At 45.5% G+C, this 21214-nt stretch overlaps 1 protein-coding gene across 2 annotated transcripts in view; it reads left to right on the forward strand.

Moving 5' to 3' along the window:
- Positions 1-21214, forward strand: part of SMG6 (SMG6 nonsense mediated mRNA decay factor) — a 196376-nt gene that overhangs the window by 34098 nt on the left and 141064 nt on the right. For both annotated transcript variants that reach the window (XM_043478110.1, XM_043478116.1), the window contains exons 9-10: positions 11588-11649; positions 18461-18606. In XM_043478110.1, the coding sequence (XP_043334045.1) occupies positions 11588-11649; positions 18461-18606 (208 nt within the window). The remainder of the gene's footprint in view (positions 1-11587; positions 11650-18460; positions 18607-21214) is intronic.

Below are 21214 nucleotides of genomic sequence, written 5' to 3' on the forward strand. Positions count from 1 at the left end.
GTCCAGTGTAATTGGTTTTTGACTTGCTGTTTCTGTGCTTCCCTTTCCTTTGAACTCTAAACTTACATTTTCCCTATATATTTAATAGGAACAGTGAGAGGGATAAAGCACTGTAAATAAGTTTGGAAGAAGTTCATGCTCATGATTTCCCTGTTTTCTGGTGTGCCCAGGATTGATTTTCATTGTTAAGAGAGGATAAGGAGAACACAGAGGAGAATTGCATCAAAGATAAGACATTTGAAAGTGTTTGTCATGTCTTTTGAACCAGATATTTTGAGTCTGGGAACCAGCACCAAAAGGATATGACTGACAGAAAACTAGATGGAAGCAGGCCTTCCTCCAGTCACAGTGAAACTGAGTCTGTCACCAAAAGTGCTGTGGTTTTCAGCCTTGTTGTTGAACACTCTGGCTATTGGGGGAACGGTGACATCACAGCCTGTCTGCTCCTGGAGATGCTTGGGTCCAGCTGGGATGTGGGATCCCTCAAGTACTGTGTTGCATGTTTATAGCCTTGTCTTTGGTGTCCAGGTAAATGCCAGGCTACGTCAGCTCATGTTGTCATCTATGTGTAACCCATTTTTATTTCAGCCGTTTTCTTCCCCAGTCCACTGCTGGCTGCCAGTGAGGTGTAGAGGTGCCTCTGCTGATAAAGAACAGATACAGAAATTCACATCCAAACCTGAATAACCGTTTTTAACTTGAAACACTTTTCCTAGGAGTCGATGGGCCAGAATCCTTTCCTTATTTGGTGCCTTGCTCAAATCCAAAGCTCACGTGAGGTTGTCAGAGCTCCCTATCATGCTGGCTATTTGCTTTTTTGGTGCCCACGGCAGAATGGTTTGTGAAACCTTTTTTGTGACCACATCTTTCTTAAACTGAACCCTCGTTCTCCTCCGGGTTCTTAAACTAGTTCTTACTCCTCCCTTTCCTGAGAGATTCAGGGGTTTTCCTGTATTGTGGTAGGTGGGTAGGCTGGGGTGGGTAGTGGTGGAGGGGATATGTTTTCAGACATTTTTTTCCAGACTTTGCACAGTCCCTTGGTGATAGTCTGTAAATGCACTTGTCTTCTTTGACTCTTGAAGAACTACTGCCTTATTAAACAGGCGGATTGAGGATTTGTCTAGAAAAATGTTAGGGTTTTTATTTTACTAGTTTTATTACTGCTATTTTACTGACATGGAGAATAAGCTTTTATTCACTTTTCTCACTTTTCTTTTTTCTCCCTTCTGGCCGGCATTATCCTTGGGTGCAGTTGTTAAGTGCTTCCACCAACATGCATGATATGATCTGGACTAGAAGTATCTACTTCTCTTCATGTGCAATACTTCTCTCTTGGTTTGGACCACTGGTCTCTCAGTGAATGATACCTGAGGCAGTGATGGGTTTTTGTTTGGGGTTGCCTTAGCTTTTGGCCTTTAGAAACATCCTCAGTGTCATTCTTGGTTCTGCCAAAAAGGTTGCCTTTTTTTTTTTTAAAGGTGAAAGATTAAGAGCTCAGAGTCTGGAAGCAGACTTGGACTGGTCACTTAACCCCTCTGTGCTTAGTTTTCTCATCTGTAACATAGAAATAATAGTAGTACTTACCTCACAGGATTGTTGTGAGGTGAAATGGGCCAATAATCATAAGGTGCTTAGAAATGTGCCTTACACAGAGAAGGTGCTGGGGAAGTTTTGACTGTCACTAAGGCAGTTGAGCATAACACTTGCTTTGTTTGGCTAGGAAATCTTCAGCTCTCCGTGTCTGAATTGTGTCTGAGTAGCTTGAGAGTCCTTTTAACTCCTGAAGCACAGAGCAAGCTCTGTAAATTTAACCTGTCCTTAGTTGGGAGCTGTTCCCAAGCTTCTGAAAGGTGCAGTCCAATAGTTAAAATCAGCTATTAGGCCACACTTCACACTGTGTGGATTATATATGTGGGCAGAAGAGTAGAGTAGGTTCCTCCAGTCCTTTGCTCCCTTGGCTGAGCCTCACTTGTGCCTCGGGATGTGTGTCTTTTCCTCCTAACATGGGGTACACCAGAAATTGTGAAAGTGGGGAATATTGTAATCTTAGAGCAAACTCACATCCATTCATCTCTTCAGCCCGCTGTCCATCACTGTTGATCATTTCTTGTCCTGGGATATAGAAACAAATCATTCACTAAAGGACATCAGTTTAGAACAGAGCTGACCACTGTGGTGGTTACTTAAAAGAAATGAAATAAAACTAAAAATTCAGTTCTTCAGTCACAGGAGCCACCTTTCACTCATTACCCACCTGTGGCCAGTGGCTACTGTATTAGTCAGTGAAGATAAGAATTGTTTCCATCACCATGGAGAAATGCTATGGGCAGAGCTGGTCTAAAGACAGACATGTGTATGTGATTAAGATGTACCGTGAGACCCAGAATCACAGAGGCATGTGAAAGAGTCTCTGTGTCTAGAAGATAAGGTGTCAGGCTCAGCCTGGAGGTGGGGTTTGGGAAGAGGGGTTTAAGCAAGGAAAAGTAGGGCTTTGTTAGATATATTTAATAGAAAGGAGTGCATGCAAAGGCATTAGACAGAGACTGGGCATAGCAGCAGGGAGAACATGGTGCATTTAGGGCACCATGAATAAATCTTCGTTGCTGAGGGCAGGCTCTGTCAGCAGTTAGGGAGGCAGGAGAAGCAGCCAAAGACCAGACTGGACAGGCTGTTTGTTCACCACATATTTACAGGTTATTTTTTATGAGCCTGCTGGCTGTGGTGAATAAAGTCCACAAAGTCATGGTATGTGCATACAAATTGGCAACGAATGCTGTAAAAGCCGTGTAAACCCGAGCAGTGGTTCTCAAACTTTGCTGTACAGTATAATCACCTGGGAAGCTTTTAAAGATCCTGATGCCCAGGTTTCACCCCCTCACCAGTTAAGTCAGAAAGAATATCTGGAGACAGAAGCCAGGCATCGTATTTTTCAAAGATTCATAGGCAATTCCAGTGAATGTGAGGGTGGGGAACCCCCAGGCTAGAGAGGCAGGCTGGCCTCCATAGCCTCCTTCCGTGTGTCCCCAGTGGGGCTGTGTGCGATACAGTTAGGGGTCAGGGAGCTGCCGGAGCAGAGGGTGTAGGAGATGACTACACAGGACTCTCTGTCGGCCATTGTAAGGACTTTGGCTTTTATTCTCATGTTAGCCGTGGTCTCTTCTTGTCCAGTCTCTTAAGCTGGAATATAGCAGATGGAGCTATTACTCAGGATCAAGACCCTTAGTTCCTGATAGTACTGTTTTTCTTTGAATACTTTTGGATCTTTCCAGATTACCTTCCAGAAAGGTGTGTGTGTGTGAGTGTGTGTGTGTATTTAAACTTTTTTTTATGCTGGGGTATAGCAGATTAACAACATTGTGATAGTTTTAAGTGGACAGCAGGACTCAGCCATACATACATGTATCCGTTTTCCCCAAATTGCTCTCCCATCCAGGCTGCCACATAACACTGAGCAGAGTTCCCTGTGCCGTCCAGCAGGTCCTTGTTGGTTATCCATTTTAAATAGAGCAGAGTGTACATGTTGATCCCAAACTCCCTGTCTCTTTCCCCCATTCTTACCCCCTGGCAGCCACACGTTTGTTCTCTTAGTCTGTGAGTCTGTCAGAGAGAGAGATTTAAATTCTCATAGTGATGAGTATGTTATTTCCCTCCAGCATTAATGTTAGTACTGGACTGTTTTTCTTGAGGTTTTTTTTCTGTGTATTACCTGGATAATCTGTCTTACCATTAGATTCTTCAACAGTTATTTACTGAATACGTATTAAGTATAAACACTATGCTGCTGCTGCTAAGGTGCTTCAGTCGTGTCCGACTCTGTGCGACCCCGTAGGTGGCAGCCCACCAGGCTCCCCCGCCCCTGGGATTCTCCAGGCAAGAACACTGGAGTGGGTTGCCATTTCCTTCTCCAGTGCATGCAAGTGAAAAGTGAAAGTGAAGTCGCTCAGTCGTGTCCTACTCTTAACGACCCCATGGACCGCAGCCTACCAGGCTCCTCCATCCATGGGATTTTCCAGGCAAGAGTACTGGAGTGGGGTGCCATTGCCATCTCTGAAACACTATGCTAGGCTGTTTAAAAATATTATTGAAAGGAAATAAGAGAATTTCCAGTTTATTTCTGAAGATGACATCTGTGTTTCACTTAGTTTGAGTAAGACTTCTACATGATTCTAAAGACTTCTACTTGGTCTGGGCCACTGCTGGTCTCTGTAAATTGAGTTACTTAGAACTGGAACCATTGGGAGTAGGGACAAAGGATCATTTGAGCATGGAATGATCATTTTCTCTGTCTTCCCTCTTTTTTTCCTGTCTCTGTTGCCACTGGAGGATTACAGCAGTTTCTAAACTGGTCTCCTGGCCTCTGAACTTTATCTCCCACCCTCCTCCCCCCCCAAAAAAGCTAAAATTTCTAAACAGCAGCCAGAACATCCTTTTAAAAATAGAGCTTTGCTCATGTCACTACCCTACTCAAAACCATTCAGTGACTTGATCAAGATCAAGCTCTTTAATGAGGACTTCTGCAACTTGGCCCAGCCTATTTCTCCAGCCTCCTTCTTGCAGAATCACTCACCTGGCCAGGCCAGTTAACAGCGTGCCACTCTTGGGAGCATCACTTACGCTCTCTTCTTTTCTTTTGACACATAGACGTGACTCTTTAATCCACTTTTCCTCTGACATCTCTGACGCTTCTACTGTGGAAATAGACATCATCCTATACTTGCCCTATCATGGTGCTTTATAATTGTGTTACCCACTGAGCAGAGATTCTCTCTGCTTTATTCATAGTTCATGCACAGTGTCATGTACCTAGATGATGGCAAGTCAGTTTTTGTTGAATGAATGAATGAATGAGTGGGGTAGACACAGGGTAAGAAGGACCTCACTCACCATCATCAACACACTATTGACCCATTCATTTAAAAGATGGTTTGAACTATGTGCCTTTGGAAAGCTATTTTCTAGTTGCTCACCTGATCACCAAGTGGGAGCTTCAGCCCTTCCTCTTCTCTCCCACTTTGTGCAGATGCACAGTTGTCCCAGTTCCCCCATTTTTTTGGGTGGATGGGCATGAGAGTTCCCAGACTCTGAGAGAGATGAGTCAGAAAGAAGACTCATTCAGAAAGTCACTCAGTCAGAGCAGCAGTGCTGCCCTTTGGCTGAACTTTCTCTCTTTCCCTGTGCACCTTGAGCTTCTCAGTCGGTGGCACCTCTGAGCTCCAGGTCGTCAGGCCACACAGCACAGGCATTCATAAGCCTTAGTCTGGCACTTTCCCCTGATTAGGGCTGTTTTGGGAGAACTCCCGGGGCCCTCTGGCCTAAGTGAAGTACTGATTGGGCTTGGATGTGTTGTGTTTTCGCCCAGCCCCTTAGCCCCATAGTGGCTTCCAAGCTGGAAGCCTTGAGACCCCCATTCATATTTCTCTCTAGCTTTCGGAGTGTTTGAGTTCAGAAGCTATGGGAGCAGCAGTCTTTGGCATTTGGTGTATTTTGTGCTATCATCACAGAATAGGCTGGTGTTTGCTGAGAAGCCGGCAAGAAGGATTCGATTTAGTTAGAACTCTGCATCTGTGGGCTTTTAGAATTGGAAGGAGCGCTGGATTGGTGATTCCACTGCGCTGGTAGGTGGGAGGGTAGCTGTCGGAACTTCCTGGGCGGTGGGGCTTCTTTTAAAACAGCCCAGGAGCATCATTGCTGTTTCCACTGTGTGTGTGGTAGCCCTGAAGTGTTGTGCAGATCCAAGCATTTTTTTGAGACCCCAGTGTTACAGAGGAGCCCAGGGATAAGCAAGCTTTTTCTGGAAAGAACCAGATAGTATTTTAGGCTTTGGGACATACACTCTCTGGTACAGCCACTCAGCTCTGCCTTTGTAGGGGGAAAGCAGCCACATACAATATGAAACAAGCAAGTGTGGCTGTGTTTCAGTAGAACCCTGTTTGTGGACCCCAACATTTAAACGTCGTATGATTTTCATGTGTCATGAAAAATTCTTTCAATTTTTTTCAGTGGGTAAAAAACATACGAACCACTCTTAGCTCATGGACCATGCTAAAAAACCCTTCGGCCATAATTTGCTGACCTATGATCTAGCCCAGGGGTTCCCAGTCTGGCTGTCTTTCAGAATTACCTGGAGACATTTTCAAAATGTTGACTCCCAGGCCCCTTTCTCCCTCCCCGAGGACTCTGATTCTGAAGGCCTGGGGAATCTGTATTTTTTACAGAATCCCTTCTTGTGATGTGTACATACTCAGGGGTGTGGAATTGCTGATACTCATCTCACCCAGCCTTCTCATTTTATTTATTTTTTGTCTGTATCACTAAAAACCTTGATTACCTTTTATACTGAGTATTATTCCATTGTATGGATAGAGACCGCTTTTTATCGACCTGCTCATCAGTGGATGTGTTTTTCCGTTCTTCGGCTGCTGTGAGTAATGACCAGTGAGCATCTCTGTGCCAGTTTTTGTTTCTCTTGGGTATATACCAAGGCATGGGATTGCTGGGTCATGTGGTTACCTCCTCCTTCCTCTGCACACACTTGCATTTTAGGACGTGGCCTGATCCCCACAGTGCTCACATGCCTGCCTGCCCTGTCACGCTGTGAGCTTGCTTCACCTTGAATACCCTGTTGAACCCAGCACCTGCGTGTGTGTGTGTTCTCAGTTGTCCAGTCACGTCCAGCTCTTTGTGACCCCATGGACTGTAGGGATTGTCCCAACTGTCCATGGGATTTTCCAGGCAAGAATACTAGAGTAGATTGTCATTTCTTCCTCCACAGCCTTCTCATCTTACCGTTGAAGAAAGAGCCTTAGAAATTTTATGTGACTCGTCGACAGTTATATATAGCAAATGAATGGCATAACCGAAATTCAAACCCAGGTCTTGAACCCAGTTCAGTGGTCTTTGTTCAAACTGTTCTATACCACTTCCTACACCCGTAAACAAATAAGCCATAAATACAGAATAGTCACAGATGCGTGATTCTTTCTCTTTTCTTTAGACCTAGTGCCAGTCACCCTCCCGAGAGCCAGCCGGTACTCTGAGCTCGGCTGTCCCCCTGCTCATTGGGTTTTCTGGAGCTGACTGCTGATTTGCTGTTTAGCCCCATTTCCCTCTGGTCTTCTGGCTCTAAGTAGGGGAGATAATGAAGCAATAGCAAGTAAATTGCTTTCATGTAAGACTTTGTTGAGGCAGCACTAAGCTGCTGTGTGAGAGTGAGAACCGTTGTTGAAGGGGTCCCTGGTTTTAAGAGGGCATGTTTTACACTTGAGTTCACATGGCTCCAATCCAGCCATTTAAGTAGGACATCACTACATGGAGCTTGGGCTTAATTAGAGCTAATTGAGCTGTCATCCTGCCCGGAACGGTTCAGGGGAGAAGAAACTGAAGGTGAGGAGTAATTCACCATACCTGCTCCACCTCTGTCTCGGCGGAGCTCTTTGGGATTTGAGGATTGATTTTGTGGTTTGTTCTGTCTTGTCCCTGCAAGGCATCTGAGTCTTGCCACCTGACTTGCCTTTGCATTGTTCGTCATCTATATCCTGGAAAGAGGAATCCTGGATGTTCTAATGAACAATTTGGTTCCTACTGTATGGTGGTTACACTGCGGACTTATCCTTCGGCTTCCACATTCTACATCCTCACTTTCTCTTTCATCTTCTTGGATCTCCCTGCCACAGACTTTTCTGCCCGAGGGAAAGTGACAGTAAGGGAAACACAGTCCTCCTGTCACCTTCATAGTCAGAAGGCCTTGTCCTAGGTTCCAGGACATAAATGGGGAGGTGGCACGTTCATATGTTATTTGCTTACCTTTTATTCTTGGACTGCAAGTTTTTGGCTTTGAGGACCTGTCTTGTTAGTCTGCTCTTGCTTGTGCCTGGCAGGGCCCTGGGGTGAAGGGCAGCTTCATCTCTGTGCTGTCAATCCTCTCCACCTTGTAATCTGAGCACTTTGGGAGGTGATGACTGGGCTTTGATGGCGGGCTCTGAGAGTCCTTGACTATTTCTAACAGGTACCATTGAAACTTGGCCTTCACCCATGTTGTGTCATGTCTAAGAGTATAGAGCCCCCTTTTAAAACACAACGAAGTTTTTTTTTTTAAATTTTTAATACTTGGTATGTAAAAGTAGAGACATTCCAGATGAATAAATTAGAGAGTGATAGTTTATATTTCCCCAGACCCTCTTAAGATGCATGCTGGAGTTCCTCTTAATACCAAGTTTTTTCCTACTGTCCTTAAAATGATTCACTTTTCAGATACTCAGCTTTCCATACAGCTCTTTTGAAGGAGAAACAGCTTTTTGGAATTGAAACTGGGCGTATTTCAGAGGCCTCTCCTCTGGTGATACCTTGCTGCCTCTCAGCAGCTTCTTTCTCCTTCCTTGCTCAGCAGTTCACAGAGCACTTAGGCAGTTCTGAGTGCTGATAACCAGGGCAGGCATAAGACATTTACTCCTCAGAATGCTTTAATCTGTATTATTTCATTTTATCCTTTCAGCTCTGAGTTAGGTGACATCAGTGGTAGAAATTCCATTTTATAGTTTAGGAACAACCCAAGCCGTTTTAACTCATAATCCCATGGTTAATGGCCAGGTAGACTTTACTGTGAGTGTCCTACCCACCGTTAGTGTCTCTTTCAGATGGTATAGACGACTCAGGTGTCCACAGTGAGTTGGTTTTGGACTTTGAACCAAAGAGCCAGGCACCCTTTAATAATTCTAACACCTTCTCTCAGGGCTACACCCAAGAAGCATTTCTGGTTTCTGGTGAACAGTATGTAATTGCACAAGGAAGATCTGGAGACAGATAGCCTCACCACACGAGGAGAAACGGTTCTTTCTCCACCTGAAGGAGACCATCCGAGTGTCCTGTTAAGAACCGAGAAGTTCCAAACGTGAGGCCAGTCCAGGGTGATGTGTTGGAGAGAGGAAGCTCAGACTGAGGCCGTCCTTCCTGTGGACTTGGTGTCAGTTCAGTTCAGTTCAGTCGCTCAGTCGTGTCTGACTCTGTGTCAGTTAAGTTGTCCTCAAGTTCTGCCTCAGCACTTGGTGACTTCACGTTGATATCTACGATGACGCTTAGTCCCGTTTTAATCAACGTGTAACAAATCCACTTCCTCAGAATAGCATACTTTACCTCTCTAGAATGTATCTACATTTTAGCTCCTTTCTGCTCAGAATGTTGGTGACAAATAGAGAGAAACTATATTTAGGGTAGCAGGTACTTTCATGCTAAAAATAAAGCAGTGGTTCTCATTAACCAAGGTCAGAGAGACTGTGTGTGTAGTTTGAGTTTGCTAAGATTCCCTTCACTATCACTAGTTGAGAAACAATGCATTGAAATCCGCTTTCTACTGGATACAGTTAAAATACACTCAGGGCAGGTATGAACTCAGGTAATTAAGTCAGAGTCACCTGCTACCCTGAGGGTAAGATCTTTGGGAAATATGTAGCTAGAATCACAGTATTAAAAGACCCCATGGTGCACTCATTTTATTGCAGGAGGCATTGTGGGTCATGCAGTATGTTTCCTACCTAATCAGTAACGAAAATTTGAAGATAAAACTGAACTGCTGTTTTAGTTGTGCTTCTTCCCTCATCAGCCCTTCATGAATAAGCTCACCAGTTCTTTTCCTGAGACAGATGGCTGTTTAAGGGGAGGAGAACTGTTTTGAAATCAGAAGACCTGGGTTCAGGTTCTAACTCTGCCATGTACTGGTTTAAGTTGCTTCAATTTTTGAGCTGTGTTGCGGCTGGGGGATAATAACTGGCTTGAATGAGATGGGTTAATACCGTTTATCCAATGACCTTGTATGTATAAATATAACTGGTTATGGATGAGTTAACCAATTAATGATTGACAGCTGGAAAAAGGAACAATTGAGTTAAAACAGGAATAGAGAGAAATATATATATTTTTACCTTTTAATTTTGAAATAATCTTATACCCATGGAAAAGCTATAAGAATAAGACAAAGAACTCCTGCTTTACCCGGTCCTCCAGTTGTTAACATTTTACCACCTGCTCCTTGGGAGAGGGCGTCCCGCTGACAGCTGAGTGTTTACAGCATGCCGAGCATGGGGGGTACTGTCATCTCTATCGTGTAGAAGGGAAATCTTTGGGAGGTTCCGTTTGTTGTGTCTCCATCGTGTAAAAGGGAAAACTTAGGGAGGTTACATCTGTTGCCCGAGACCCTGTAGCAGGTAAGTGGCAGAGGTTTGAGGGGTAAGTTTCTACTACCTTCCTTTGCATTCTAACCCTGGCCTTGCCACTAACCATGGCAGAACCATTGGCCGTTAGTGTTGCAGCAGGTCCTCCTCTTTCCCTTCTGTTCATGGAACCCAGTGTCCCCCAGGTCCTGACTCACCTCTCTATAGAGACAGGTTACCTTCCGTAAAGTATCCTTTTTAACTCCCGAATTCAGTGTTTGATCTGGTATTGCTGATTAAATGTAATTCGTTTAAGCAAAAATAAAGACTGAAAGACTGAAGATTATATGCAGTTTGTGGTTGAAGTCGCTGGTTAGGTGAGAATGCCCTCCTTTCCTCACACTCAGTTTCCGCGTGAAGTTGGTGGCACTGCCACAATTTGATTGGTTTTCTCTTTTGCAAGAGTATAAACCTTTTGGGCAGAGCATCCAGGGTGCTTGACCGTTCCTTGTCCTAAGCACCCACTCTTGAGGGATTCTTGATCCTTCTTCCTGTCTGGCTGCAAGGCCCTGAGCACATTTCTTCCAGGAGACCAGGGAGGATGATAGGGTTTGATTTTGAGATTACTCCTGCTGGCTTTGAAGTTTTTTCCCTCCCTTGTTTTGCTCAGAAGACTCTCTCTCCTAGTTTTTGATAAAAGTAGATTTTCTAGAACCTTGAACTGAGATTGCAAATTTGGTGACTCATGGATGTGAGCCAGATATGGCTGGCAAATGCGTGTTTTTGGCTTGCCTAATGTTTAAAAAAACTTTTTTATGTTAGTAGCTAACATTTAAAAGCCAGAGGATTTCACATAAAAGATCAGCTCTCAGTTTTTATTTAAAAGAAAAAAAGAGACAGAGAGAAAGGTTTTAACTTTGGTTTTAAAAGCCAGAGAAGTACAATTTGATGAGCTAGTTAGTGGTGGGTTTCCTTACCCTTGGTTTCCAAAGAAGAATTTTGCTTTTGGGGTAGGTAGAAAAACAGCTCGTAAGAAAGAGTATGGCTTTATGCAGGATCATCATTATTCCTGTCTTGCCCTTGCCACTGTTTCATTTCCATCACATGAGGCCAGAGTGACTTCTGGATGGCAGAGGGCGACAGGCGTCTTGGTTTCTACTCAGCTTCGCTGGTCCTCAGTGCTTCGCCCCCTGCACGCCGGCACCACTGCCAGCAGGGGGTGCTGTCTCCTCACTGAGCCCGCTGTCCTCTTGGCTCGGCTGAGCGGCAGCTGTTGGGCATGGGCCCTGGGTCTGTGTGAGAGTTTGGGCATGTTCATTTGGTTCCCATCCCTAGTGCCCACCCCTTAGACCCTGGCCAGGTTATTGTGTCACTAGGGACTCTGCTCAGTAACAGGAAACTGGGGAAAGTTTAATTGTTTTCTCCTCTCTCTTTTTCCCATGCAGCTGAACAAAAGGTTCATCCTCAGTTTTCTCCATGCCCATGGGAAGCTGTTTACCCGGATTGGGTAAGTGTGCAGGATGTTTATTTTATTTTCCTACATTACAAGTCATTTTGGAATTTAATATTGTTAGCAACTAGACTGTGTTTGTAACTGAGGGCACAGGGTGTGAATTCTTAGGGGCCTCCACCTTCCCTCCCCTTCCCTCCACTCACTCTCCTACTGTGCTCATGAAGTTTGGGAAACGTTACTCTCCCTCCCTCTGACTCCCCTTTCCCTACCTTTATTAAAACCCCCTTTAACCACAGTCTTTCCCCACCCCCCACCCCTAATCCCTCTGGGTTTCTCTTTCCTCTGCCTTCCGGCTCAGACCCTAGTGAGCTCCTAAAGGAAGTCATGCTTAGTCCATGGGTGCAGCTGCCAGGGGTCCTTCTTGGGGGAAAGTAGTATCCACTCATTTTCCCTTAAGGAGAAGGGAAAAAGAGTGGACAGTAATTTTTTTCCTCCAATTTCTCTCCCTTCGAACCATACCCCTTCTTCCTGTGCTCTGTTTCTGGCACCATGTTGCTGACCCCGGTAAATGCTAAGACTTTTCTATGGTTTCACTGGCCACCATGGATTTCCGTATTAACCTCAGGGAAGGTGGTATGTGGGAGACCCTGTTATTTAGCCCTGTAAGTCTCTGGGAAGAGACCACGTTTCGAGTGTTCTTTTGGTGGATCAGAGTTTCTCCTGACTGTGAAGCCAGTGTCCCTGCGCTAAGTGCTTCCTTACTCCAGGAGAGAAACAGGCGGCAGTGCCCGCAGGTCTTCTCTGCACTTTAATGCATTCTCAGTTGGAGGTTTTCTGGTGCACTACCCTTTGAGGTTCTTGTTTTAGACTCCAGTTCCCCCCGTTGTTGTGTTTCCCTTTCGCTTTCTGTCATAACCTTGTAAGTCTATCTCTTAACGCTCTAGAAGGTTTCCTTAGTGGGAGAAGCTGAAAGGCTTTGTCCTGTTTGGAGGAACACTGTTGAACGTGTTGGTGAACTAGAAACTGTGCCTTTTACATACTCATGTATCATCAACCTGGGCAAGAGTGACGAGGATGGCTGTAGTCTTGACTTCAAAATGACTTGGAAAACTTGGAGCGGTGCAGTAGATGCCTGTCTGCTAGCAGAAACATGTGTGAAGTAATTCACTCAGCAAAGGAAGCTAGGTACCTCAGTAGCAACCCCCCCCCCCCCGTCCCGCCCCCATGTCAGCTCTACTCTGGTGGGAGTTTTTGCTCAACACTGCTGTAACCCTAGTGCCTGGCATGTAGTTGGTGCTCAGTAAATAGTTGTTGTAGGAATAAGTGAATCATTACAAGAAATGGGTAGATTGCAAAAGACTGGAGAGAAGGAATCTAGAATTCTCTTGGGTCATCGTAGACCCAGGCCAGTCAATAGTGAATAATGTGAAGCTGTAGTTTCAGGGTGGGTAAGATTATATTATTTCATAAAATAGCACATCATATCAGAAAAAACTACTGTACTACCCTTAAAATAGGTGCTGTGATTCTTCATCTCTTTATTCTTTAAAAATTCTCATTAAAAAAAAAGCTGTCTTTCCTTTACTACCTTTCTTGTCAGTATCTTCTTTCTTCCTTTTGCTCTCTTTGCCCTTTAAATTTTTGTACCATGTTTGCTTTAAGTCAGGATTTCTCAACCTCAGTACTACTAATATTTTGAACCTTATAATTCTTAATTGTAGGGGCTGTCCTGTGTTGAACAGCATCCCAAGCTTCTACCTGCTACATGCCAGTAGCATCCTTTCCCCTCACCCCCAGGTGTGACAGTTAAAATGTCTCCAGACATTGCCAAATGTTCCCTGTGGTGCAGAATTGCTCCTATTGAGAACCACTGCCATAGTTATTGCTTAGCTCTGTTAGAAACTTCTGGGACTAAAAACGTTAAAAATCTTGGTCCAGAATATAGGAACGTTTAAGATATATATATATATATATATATATATAAAATCAGGTTATGCATTAGTTAAAACCCTGTTTTTCCCCCTTTTAAATTTCTCATGTTTAGATATATTTTGGAGAAAGTTTGGAAAAGAGTCGCAATAATGATAAAAAAGCTAGAAATGATTTCTGAGAAGATAAATGAATCTTTAAAAAAGAAGATAACCAAAGGTTTACTTAGAGACAGCTGTTGGGGGTACCCTAACTGTGTTTAACTATTAGAGTCATAAGCAAACAGTTTTGATTTCTGTGGGATGACAGCAAGAGAAAAATAGGCTTATGTTGCAGCTGGAGAGGTTTGGGTTATATGTAAGAAAATTTCACAGAGGGAAGGTGTTCAGGAATTTTCTTCTCTGTTGAAAAATGAGCAGATCATCTCATTTGTCAGAGGTGGTTTCCTGTGGTCCAGATTATTTTTCAAGATCTCTTCCATTCCTGCATATAACCAACTCTGTTGGCAAAAAGATAAGGCCAGTCTAGTTCCACCTTCATGAACACTGAGTTGTAGTAGTGTTCACATGAGGAAAATGCCTGTAAATTCTAGGCACTTCAGCCCCTCAGTGAGTATTCCTCTTGTGCTCTCTTGGAGGTGAAAAGAGAATTGAGCCCCATATTTATTCTGGAAGGCAGAGAAACAGCAATAATTTTTCTATTGGAAATAAAAAAAAACCCCAAACTATAGAAGTCTGTAAGACCAGAAGAGCAATGAGCCCAAGCCACACACAGCAACATGGACTGCTGCCTAATTACCAAGAAGATGTGAAATGTGGGAGGCGTTGAAAACGAATTAAGAGTGCGGAGATTGTAATGGGGAGCAGCTGAAGACACATCCACTGTCCCGCCTGCCTGCTGAGAAAAGCCCCGGCAGCGTGGCCCTCCCAGGCTTTGTCTTCTCTGGGCCCGTGTTCCCTGCTGCATCCGCGTGCACTTGAGGGCCTACTGTGTGCCACACCCGTCTCCTTCCTCTCAGCAGCCGGCAAAAAAAGAAATTCCAAGTGTTTGATGGATTCAGGTGCCAAAAAGTTTGTTTTTCTCTGCCGACTAGTTCTAAGACCTCGAGAGGGAGCGAGTCAGAGCGTCTGTGGTCTCTGGTTTCCTTATCAGTAGTTTAAGCAGATGAGCTCCAAGGTCTGTTCCAGTCCCCCTGTCCTGTAGCCCTGCGATTTTTGTTTCTCATGGCTGCCCTGTCTCACGGTCGAGCTGTTTGGTTTGGTTTGGTTTTGCTACTGGTTTGCTCCTATCTTGGACAGTTTTTAAAAATGAAGATGTTAAGAAAAATTAGGGAGCCTGATTCTTTCCCGCAGAGAATATTGTCAGGCCAGCTGTGCTCCCCAGCATCTGAGGGGTTGGGTCCTGCCCCGTTAGTCACTGTCTGAGTCACTCCCGGGTCTGGTCCCAGTACTGTCTGAAAGATTGGTTTCTTGAAACTGCCATTCACAGGAGACAAGGTGTCTCTTGAGATCCCTTCAGAAAGCGGTCACTTCAGCCAGCGAAATGCACATCCTACAAGTGATCATACAGTTTTAAAAGACAGGGCCAGAGTCCTCCTGGGCTCAGGAAACGGAATTGGGCAGGAGTGCTGTGTGGCTCCTGACAAACACTGGCTCTCCTGGGGAGAGGCACAGCGGACCTGCATTCGGACTCCTCTGAGGGGGTCAGGAAGCCATCTGTAGACTTCTGACTTGTGACGAAGAGAATAATTTAGCTTCCCATTGTAGCCTAGGTTGAAGTTGCCACTTTAGTTTTTTCCTTGCTTGCCGAGTCATGCTGTTTGCACACTTTCAAGATCTCTTGGAATTCAAAGACTCATGTGTTTATTTTGGACTTCGAATTGTTAAAAATATTATGTTTGTGTCTTGATTTACTTTTTAAAACTAGAAATGTATTATATACAAAAGCCAGAAGTATGCATCGTAGGGGAAATCTTTTTACTGTATACAGTGCTCATTGTAAAATATTTAGAAAACCCAGCAAAAAGAAGAAATAAAAAATTATTCCTATTCTCACTATCCAGAGATAACTATCCACCGTTAAAACGATGTGTATTTTTATCTTCTCTTCCATACATCACACATATGCATTCTCTTATTTATTCTTTATTAATATCTATAAAAGGGATCACATTAAACTACTTTAAAACTGTCTTCAGTTAATATATATTAAACTTAAAAAAATCTGATACAGTTTTTAAAAAATAGAATTCAGTTGTATGGATATGGCATTTTAATTATCTGGTGTTGTTGGATGTTTTAGGCTGCGTCCAGTTTTTTTCTGTTATAAATTGCCATCTTTTTATGCTTTCTTGCCTTTTTCTCTGTTGCTGCTACTGCTGCTGCTTCTTGTGTAAAACTTTTACAATTATTACATAAGTAATATATAAAAATCTCCTTGTAAAAGTATAGTATGCTTTTCTAAAATTTCTTTCAACTCTTTCCCAACCCCTGTGCCCTCCAAAGAGATAGTGCTAGACATCAGGTTATATATTCTTCAGACCTTTTTATTGCATTTGCTTAATTACTTATGTAGCCATAAAAACCATCATTTTATTTTGTGGGTTTTTTCCTAAACAAATTGTATTCTGTCATTATCCCAGTTTTAGTATAATTTTCATTCTGCAGTATGGGGTGGAGCAAAGAGAAAGAAATAAAACTACTTACAGGTAATTGGAGACCAAAACCAGAGAATATTTTGGCTATGAAATTGGGCACGGAAACGCCGTTATTGAGCTCTGAGGAAGAATCTTTTATCTGCGTGTCCTTCAGTTGTTGCCTCACAAAGCTGATGTTGTCTGAGAACTCCATCTTCCCTCGTATCTCAGAATTGGAGTTACTCTAACTCATACCCTTATGCATTTGATTTCTTTTTCTTTTGTCTTAATCATTGTGAACTAGCTAAAAGGTGAACAGCAAATTTTTCTTTTTTTTTTTTTTAACTTAAAAAAGACGATGTGGACATTTAGCCTGGTGCTCGTTTGAGACTTCAGTCTGACCCAGGGAGTGATAATGGCTGTGTTTCAATTCCCGTCCCGGGAAAGAGTCTTCCTCAGACACAGCCTCGAAGCAGGACCGTCCCACGTGACACTTCTGTCATGTCGTTCTGTGCTGGCTCTCTACCGCCTTTCAACACGGAGACACATGGCTCCGAAACTCGCCCAGTGTGGCTGCTTTTCAAGCAGAGTGAACTCTGCGATTCTCGTAATGAGAAGTGCTAGCCCCCCTCCCCACCTCCAACCAGAAAGAGTGCTGCACAGTGTCAAGGTTTAAAATGAAACCTTTGTTACAGCCCAGGGGGAAAAATGGATCCAGTCCAGCCCCAAACATATCACTCTCTGCCATTCCAAACCGACCAAGAGTTTTAATGGTTGTGAAACTTTTCAGAGGTGGAAGAAAATCAGTGTGTTTTGGTTGTTTTGTTGTTGGGTGGTGGCGGCAGGAGTGTGGTGTGGGGTGGCACTTGAAATGGTGTGTAGGGAGAAGAAAGCAAATGCCTGGCATGTTTTGTGCCAATGAAAATGAGGACAGCTCAGCAGAGAAGGGCACTGGAACATAAACTGTAATTGACCCGAAACTCTGGCATGACTGCTGGGTACTGGGGGTCATTCACAGGTGTTGCCTCCAGGGGCAAGGAATGAAACTTGCCAGGCTTTCAGAAGGCTCTGGAGAGGGCGCTCACTACACCCTGGAGAAAGGGTTGAGGTTCAGGTGAAGGCAGAAGCACCCTTCCCTAGGACTCGAGACTGTGTTGTATCCTTTGAGGAGCATTCCCTTCCCTGTGGCTTTCCAGAAGCTATTTATTAATCCAAGCTGGTACTCTTCCTCACCCTCCTCTCTCCCCACCCCAGTACACACGCAGTGTACCACAAGCAGTTTGTTTGTTTGTGGGGGGGGTGTGAGAATGGATGAAAGATACTCTGGTGACCGTGAATTGTTCGGCATGGCCCTCAGGCCCATGTGCCTGGTTTTCTTCTTTCTCTAGCACCGAGTTTGAATTTGCTTTTTATTTCTGAGGACTTCAGCTGTGGTTTGTTCCCATTGCCAGAGGAGCTCCAGGCATGCACCACTGTTCTGTGGCCACGTTTGGCAAGCAGTGGTTTGAATGACCTCTCCTTAGGAGCGCCGGGTCACTGGCTAGATTTCTGCCTCCCTACATTACAGGCTCTTCCTGTATTGGGAGTGGCAGTTGGCCAGGGCATTATATTTCCACAGGCCTGAAAACATACAGACCCTGATGAGCACAGCCCTTGTGAGAGGGAGGAGGACAGCAACCCAGGAAAGGCTGAAACAGGTCATCGGGGCCCCCGATCGAGGGGTTCTCCAGGGGACGTTTGGAGTCCTTACGTGGAACAATTCGTGTGCTAGTCCCTACATTGACAGCAGCAGAACTGCGTCTGAGCACCTCTCTGAAGTGAAGCTTTGAGTACAAGAACCTTTAGATTCACAAACCTCTTCCTAGAATATGGTTTTCATACCAGAGAGTTTGGGGACTATGCTGGCCTTAGAGCTTAAAGGAAATTTGTTCACTATTTAGAAAAACTGATGGTTTCAGAGAGAAACTTTGATTTCAGCTTGAATCCAGTTATTGCCAGAGGTTAGGAAATAGCATACCAAAGCGTAATAACTCATGGTGATTTATCCAAAAAATTGAGTTGTTTCCATCTCTAAACCCTGAACGCGTCTTTCTCTTAAATTTGTTCACAACCTTAGGGTACTCGGAAGGTTTGTGAAGGCAAAGAAACATCCTAGGTGTTAGCTGTCTGCTTTTCTGAGAAAGAAAGAGAGAGAGGGAGGGAAGGAATGAATGAATGAGTGCGTGTGTGTGTGTGTGTGTGTGTGCGCACACTGAGTGCTCTCGGGGATGTGCCTCACTGATGGGCTGGCTGTGCTTGTAGGATGGAGACATTCTCTGCAGTGGCTGAGAAGGTCCTCAAGGAGTTCCAGGTGTTGCTGCAGCACAGCCCCTCTCCTATTGGAAGTACCCGCATGCTACAGCTTATGACCATCAACATGTTTGCTGTACACAACTCCCAGTTGAAAGGTAAGGAACATCCAGTTTCTTAATCTAGACAGATAAAGATTAATCTATCTTCTTTTCTGTGCTGCCATACCACTACACAGTCCCCCAAACACACACGCACACAGGCCCCCCAACACACATACATGCACACACACACACACCCCTTCCTCTTTTCCTCCATTGCCTTTCAGATCTTTCATGGACTCTCTGAAATCTGTTTGACTCTCTAGTGCCTGGGTGGGATGGTTGGAGGGAATCATGGGTATAGAGCTTAATTTGCAAACCCAGAGATGCTGCTGCACATCTGGCTGTGCTGAAGGCAGCAGCAAGGCCTCTCGGAGGCTGCAGACCCAGAGCCTGTCCCGGGGGGGAGGCATTGCTGAAATGTTTCATTGCAGAGACCATACGCTTGGCAGGGATGGGGAATAGCTGTTTCTGGACTCATGTACCCTGTTTGTTCAATATGGAAAAGTCTAGTTCCCTATGGGATATCCCTTGTGGGAGTCTGCCAGGGAGTAAGAACAGAGAATTGATGAGCTTTGGTGACTCAAATCTGGAAGCAAAAAACTCACCAGCCCCAGAGTTTGGCAGATGTAGTGGTATGCATTCTGAGATGCTTTTCTAAACACTGGGTTTTTGTTTTTTTTTTTTGATGCGAGGTGGGAGGTGGGGAAGGAGAAATGGGGGAGGGGCTGATGGGCAGGATTTGTAAATGTTCTGCTGACCAGGTCACAGTGGAAGGATGTTAACCTGATCCCTTCCCTTCTCTCCACCCCGCTGAGGTAAGGATGATGTGGTTTGACTTGATGGAAATCTGTAGCCTGGAGGTGACATTATTTTGTGTGTTTGTTTGCAAAGGAGACTTGGTCCATGCTGCCAAAAAATCATTTCAGACCTTCAACAGAGAGTGTCTGGTCTCAGGGTTAGAAGGTTGTCACCTGCAATCCCAAGAAGTGGGAATTGCCATACGGAGAGACTCCATTGTATAGCAGACCCAGTGTTTCTGGACGAAGTCTCACTGGTTCTTTCATGGCACCTTTTCTTAGTGATCTCTGTCACTCTGAAGTTGGTTTATTTCCCTTTCCCATTTGTATTTAGAGTTATGCTTCAGCGTGCTCCTGTGGGGTGGGAGGGGGTGTTCTCCCTGATGAGCAGGCAGGCTGCACTTTCCCTTGAGATTTGGCTCCTCCTGGGACTCCGCCAGGTCCTCTGCTGGTTTGCCTGGGTTTTCCATCACATATGAATCCTAGAGGGTGTTCTCCTCTCACGCTGTCTGCCGCAGCATTTACAATTCCTTGCAGGAGGTGAAATGCACAGGTTTAGGTGCCATTTTGAACTTGTCTGAATATGTCCAGGAACAGCACTGAGGAAGCAAGCAGTCCTGAGGGGCAGTGGTGGTTTCTAGGAAGGAGGAAATACAGTTTGTAAAGGGTGGTGAGGCGGTCAGTCCGGAGGGGAGGGAACTTGATCCCTTCCTCATCTCTTGAGGGTCTCGAGGGTCGGGCCACCAGGTGGGAAGCTCGCGGGCTCGGAGGAGTGGAGCCCCCGCAGGTGGCTTCCTGTTCACTTCCCTGCCTCCCTCTAGCAGCATCAGAGTCAGCGAGCCGCCTGTCACAGAGCCCAGCCTCTGCCAAGGTGCTGTTTCCCCATCAGGGGACCTGGAGGTGTGAATGTAAAGGCCCCACAGCTCTAGCCTGCGGAGCCTCTGTTGTCAGCAATTTCCGCTCCATGGAAAGGAAGATGTTGGCCTTTTCATAGGCCACCAATGAGTCCTTTCCTTGGAGCTCTTGTAAAGTTAAAAGTTAAGAAAATGTGGGTGAAAGGAAGGTGAGACAGTGAGAACAGAGAAAGGAGGAAGTAGTGCTTTCCCCTTGGAGGCCAGCATGCTTTTTCTCAGACTCTTCCCCATGGTCGCCCCTCACGAGGACCTGCTCGCCAGGAAGGACACGTCGCAGCCCGTGCGTGAGACCCCGCCACCGGCTCCGGCTTTGTCCTGACGCTCACCTCCGCGGGGCAGCTGGGGCCGAGAGCTGAGGTGGTCCAAGGGTGTTTCAGGGAAACACAGCCCGGGCCACAGGATGTAACACTCAGCTAGGACAGAGCGCTCTGTGGACACGCTGCCAAGTACCCGGTGTGCAGCTGAGGCGGCCGTCCAGACCCCACTGTGTGGGCTGCCATTGGGAGAGGAGTGAGCGGAGCACTCAGCAGGGCTGGCTGGTGGGAAGATGCACTTTTCCATTTCCCAGCATGTGAGTCATCTTCGCTGGGCCCCTGTGCTGTGCTCGCACGGACAGTGGCAAGAAGGGGGTGTTGTGGCTGAGCTGCAGCATCTGTGCCGGGGGTGGAGCGGGAAGGGGGTTGGGGAGAGGGTAAAGATTTAAATCCTTCACTAATCAGCAGCAGTTTGAATCACATTTTTATGAGTAAGGAAGTGATAAATCAGCCCTTGAGTGTTCAGCCCCCAGGTCCCGTCAGCCGGTGCCCTTCTGAAGGCTGCCCTCCAGGCCAGCCGGCTGGCTGTCAGAGCCGCCACCCAGCCGCGGGACCCCTGGCTGTCTGCAGCCAGGAAGCGAGGGCCTGCTGCTGCCTGGCCCTCCCAGGTGCTTGGGGTCTGTGGTGATTTGGCAGT

This window comes from Cervus canadensis, chromosome 1, assembly GCF_019320065.1.
Source record: "Cervus canadensis isolate Bull #8, Minnesota chromosome 1, ASM1932006v1, whole genome shotgun sequence".
In the NCBI taxonomy this organism is placed as follows: domain Eukaryota; kingdom Metazoa; phylum Chordata; class Mammalia; order Artiodactyla; family Cervidae; genus Cervus; species Cervus canadensis.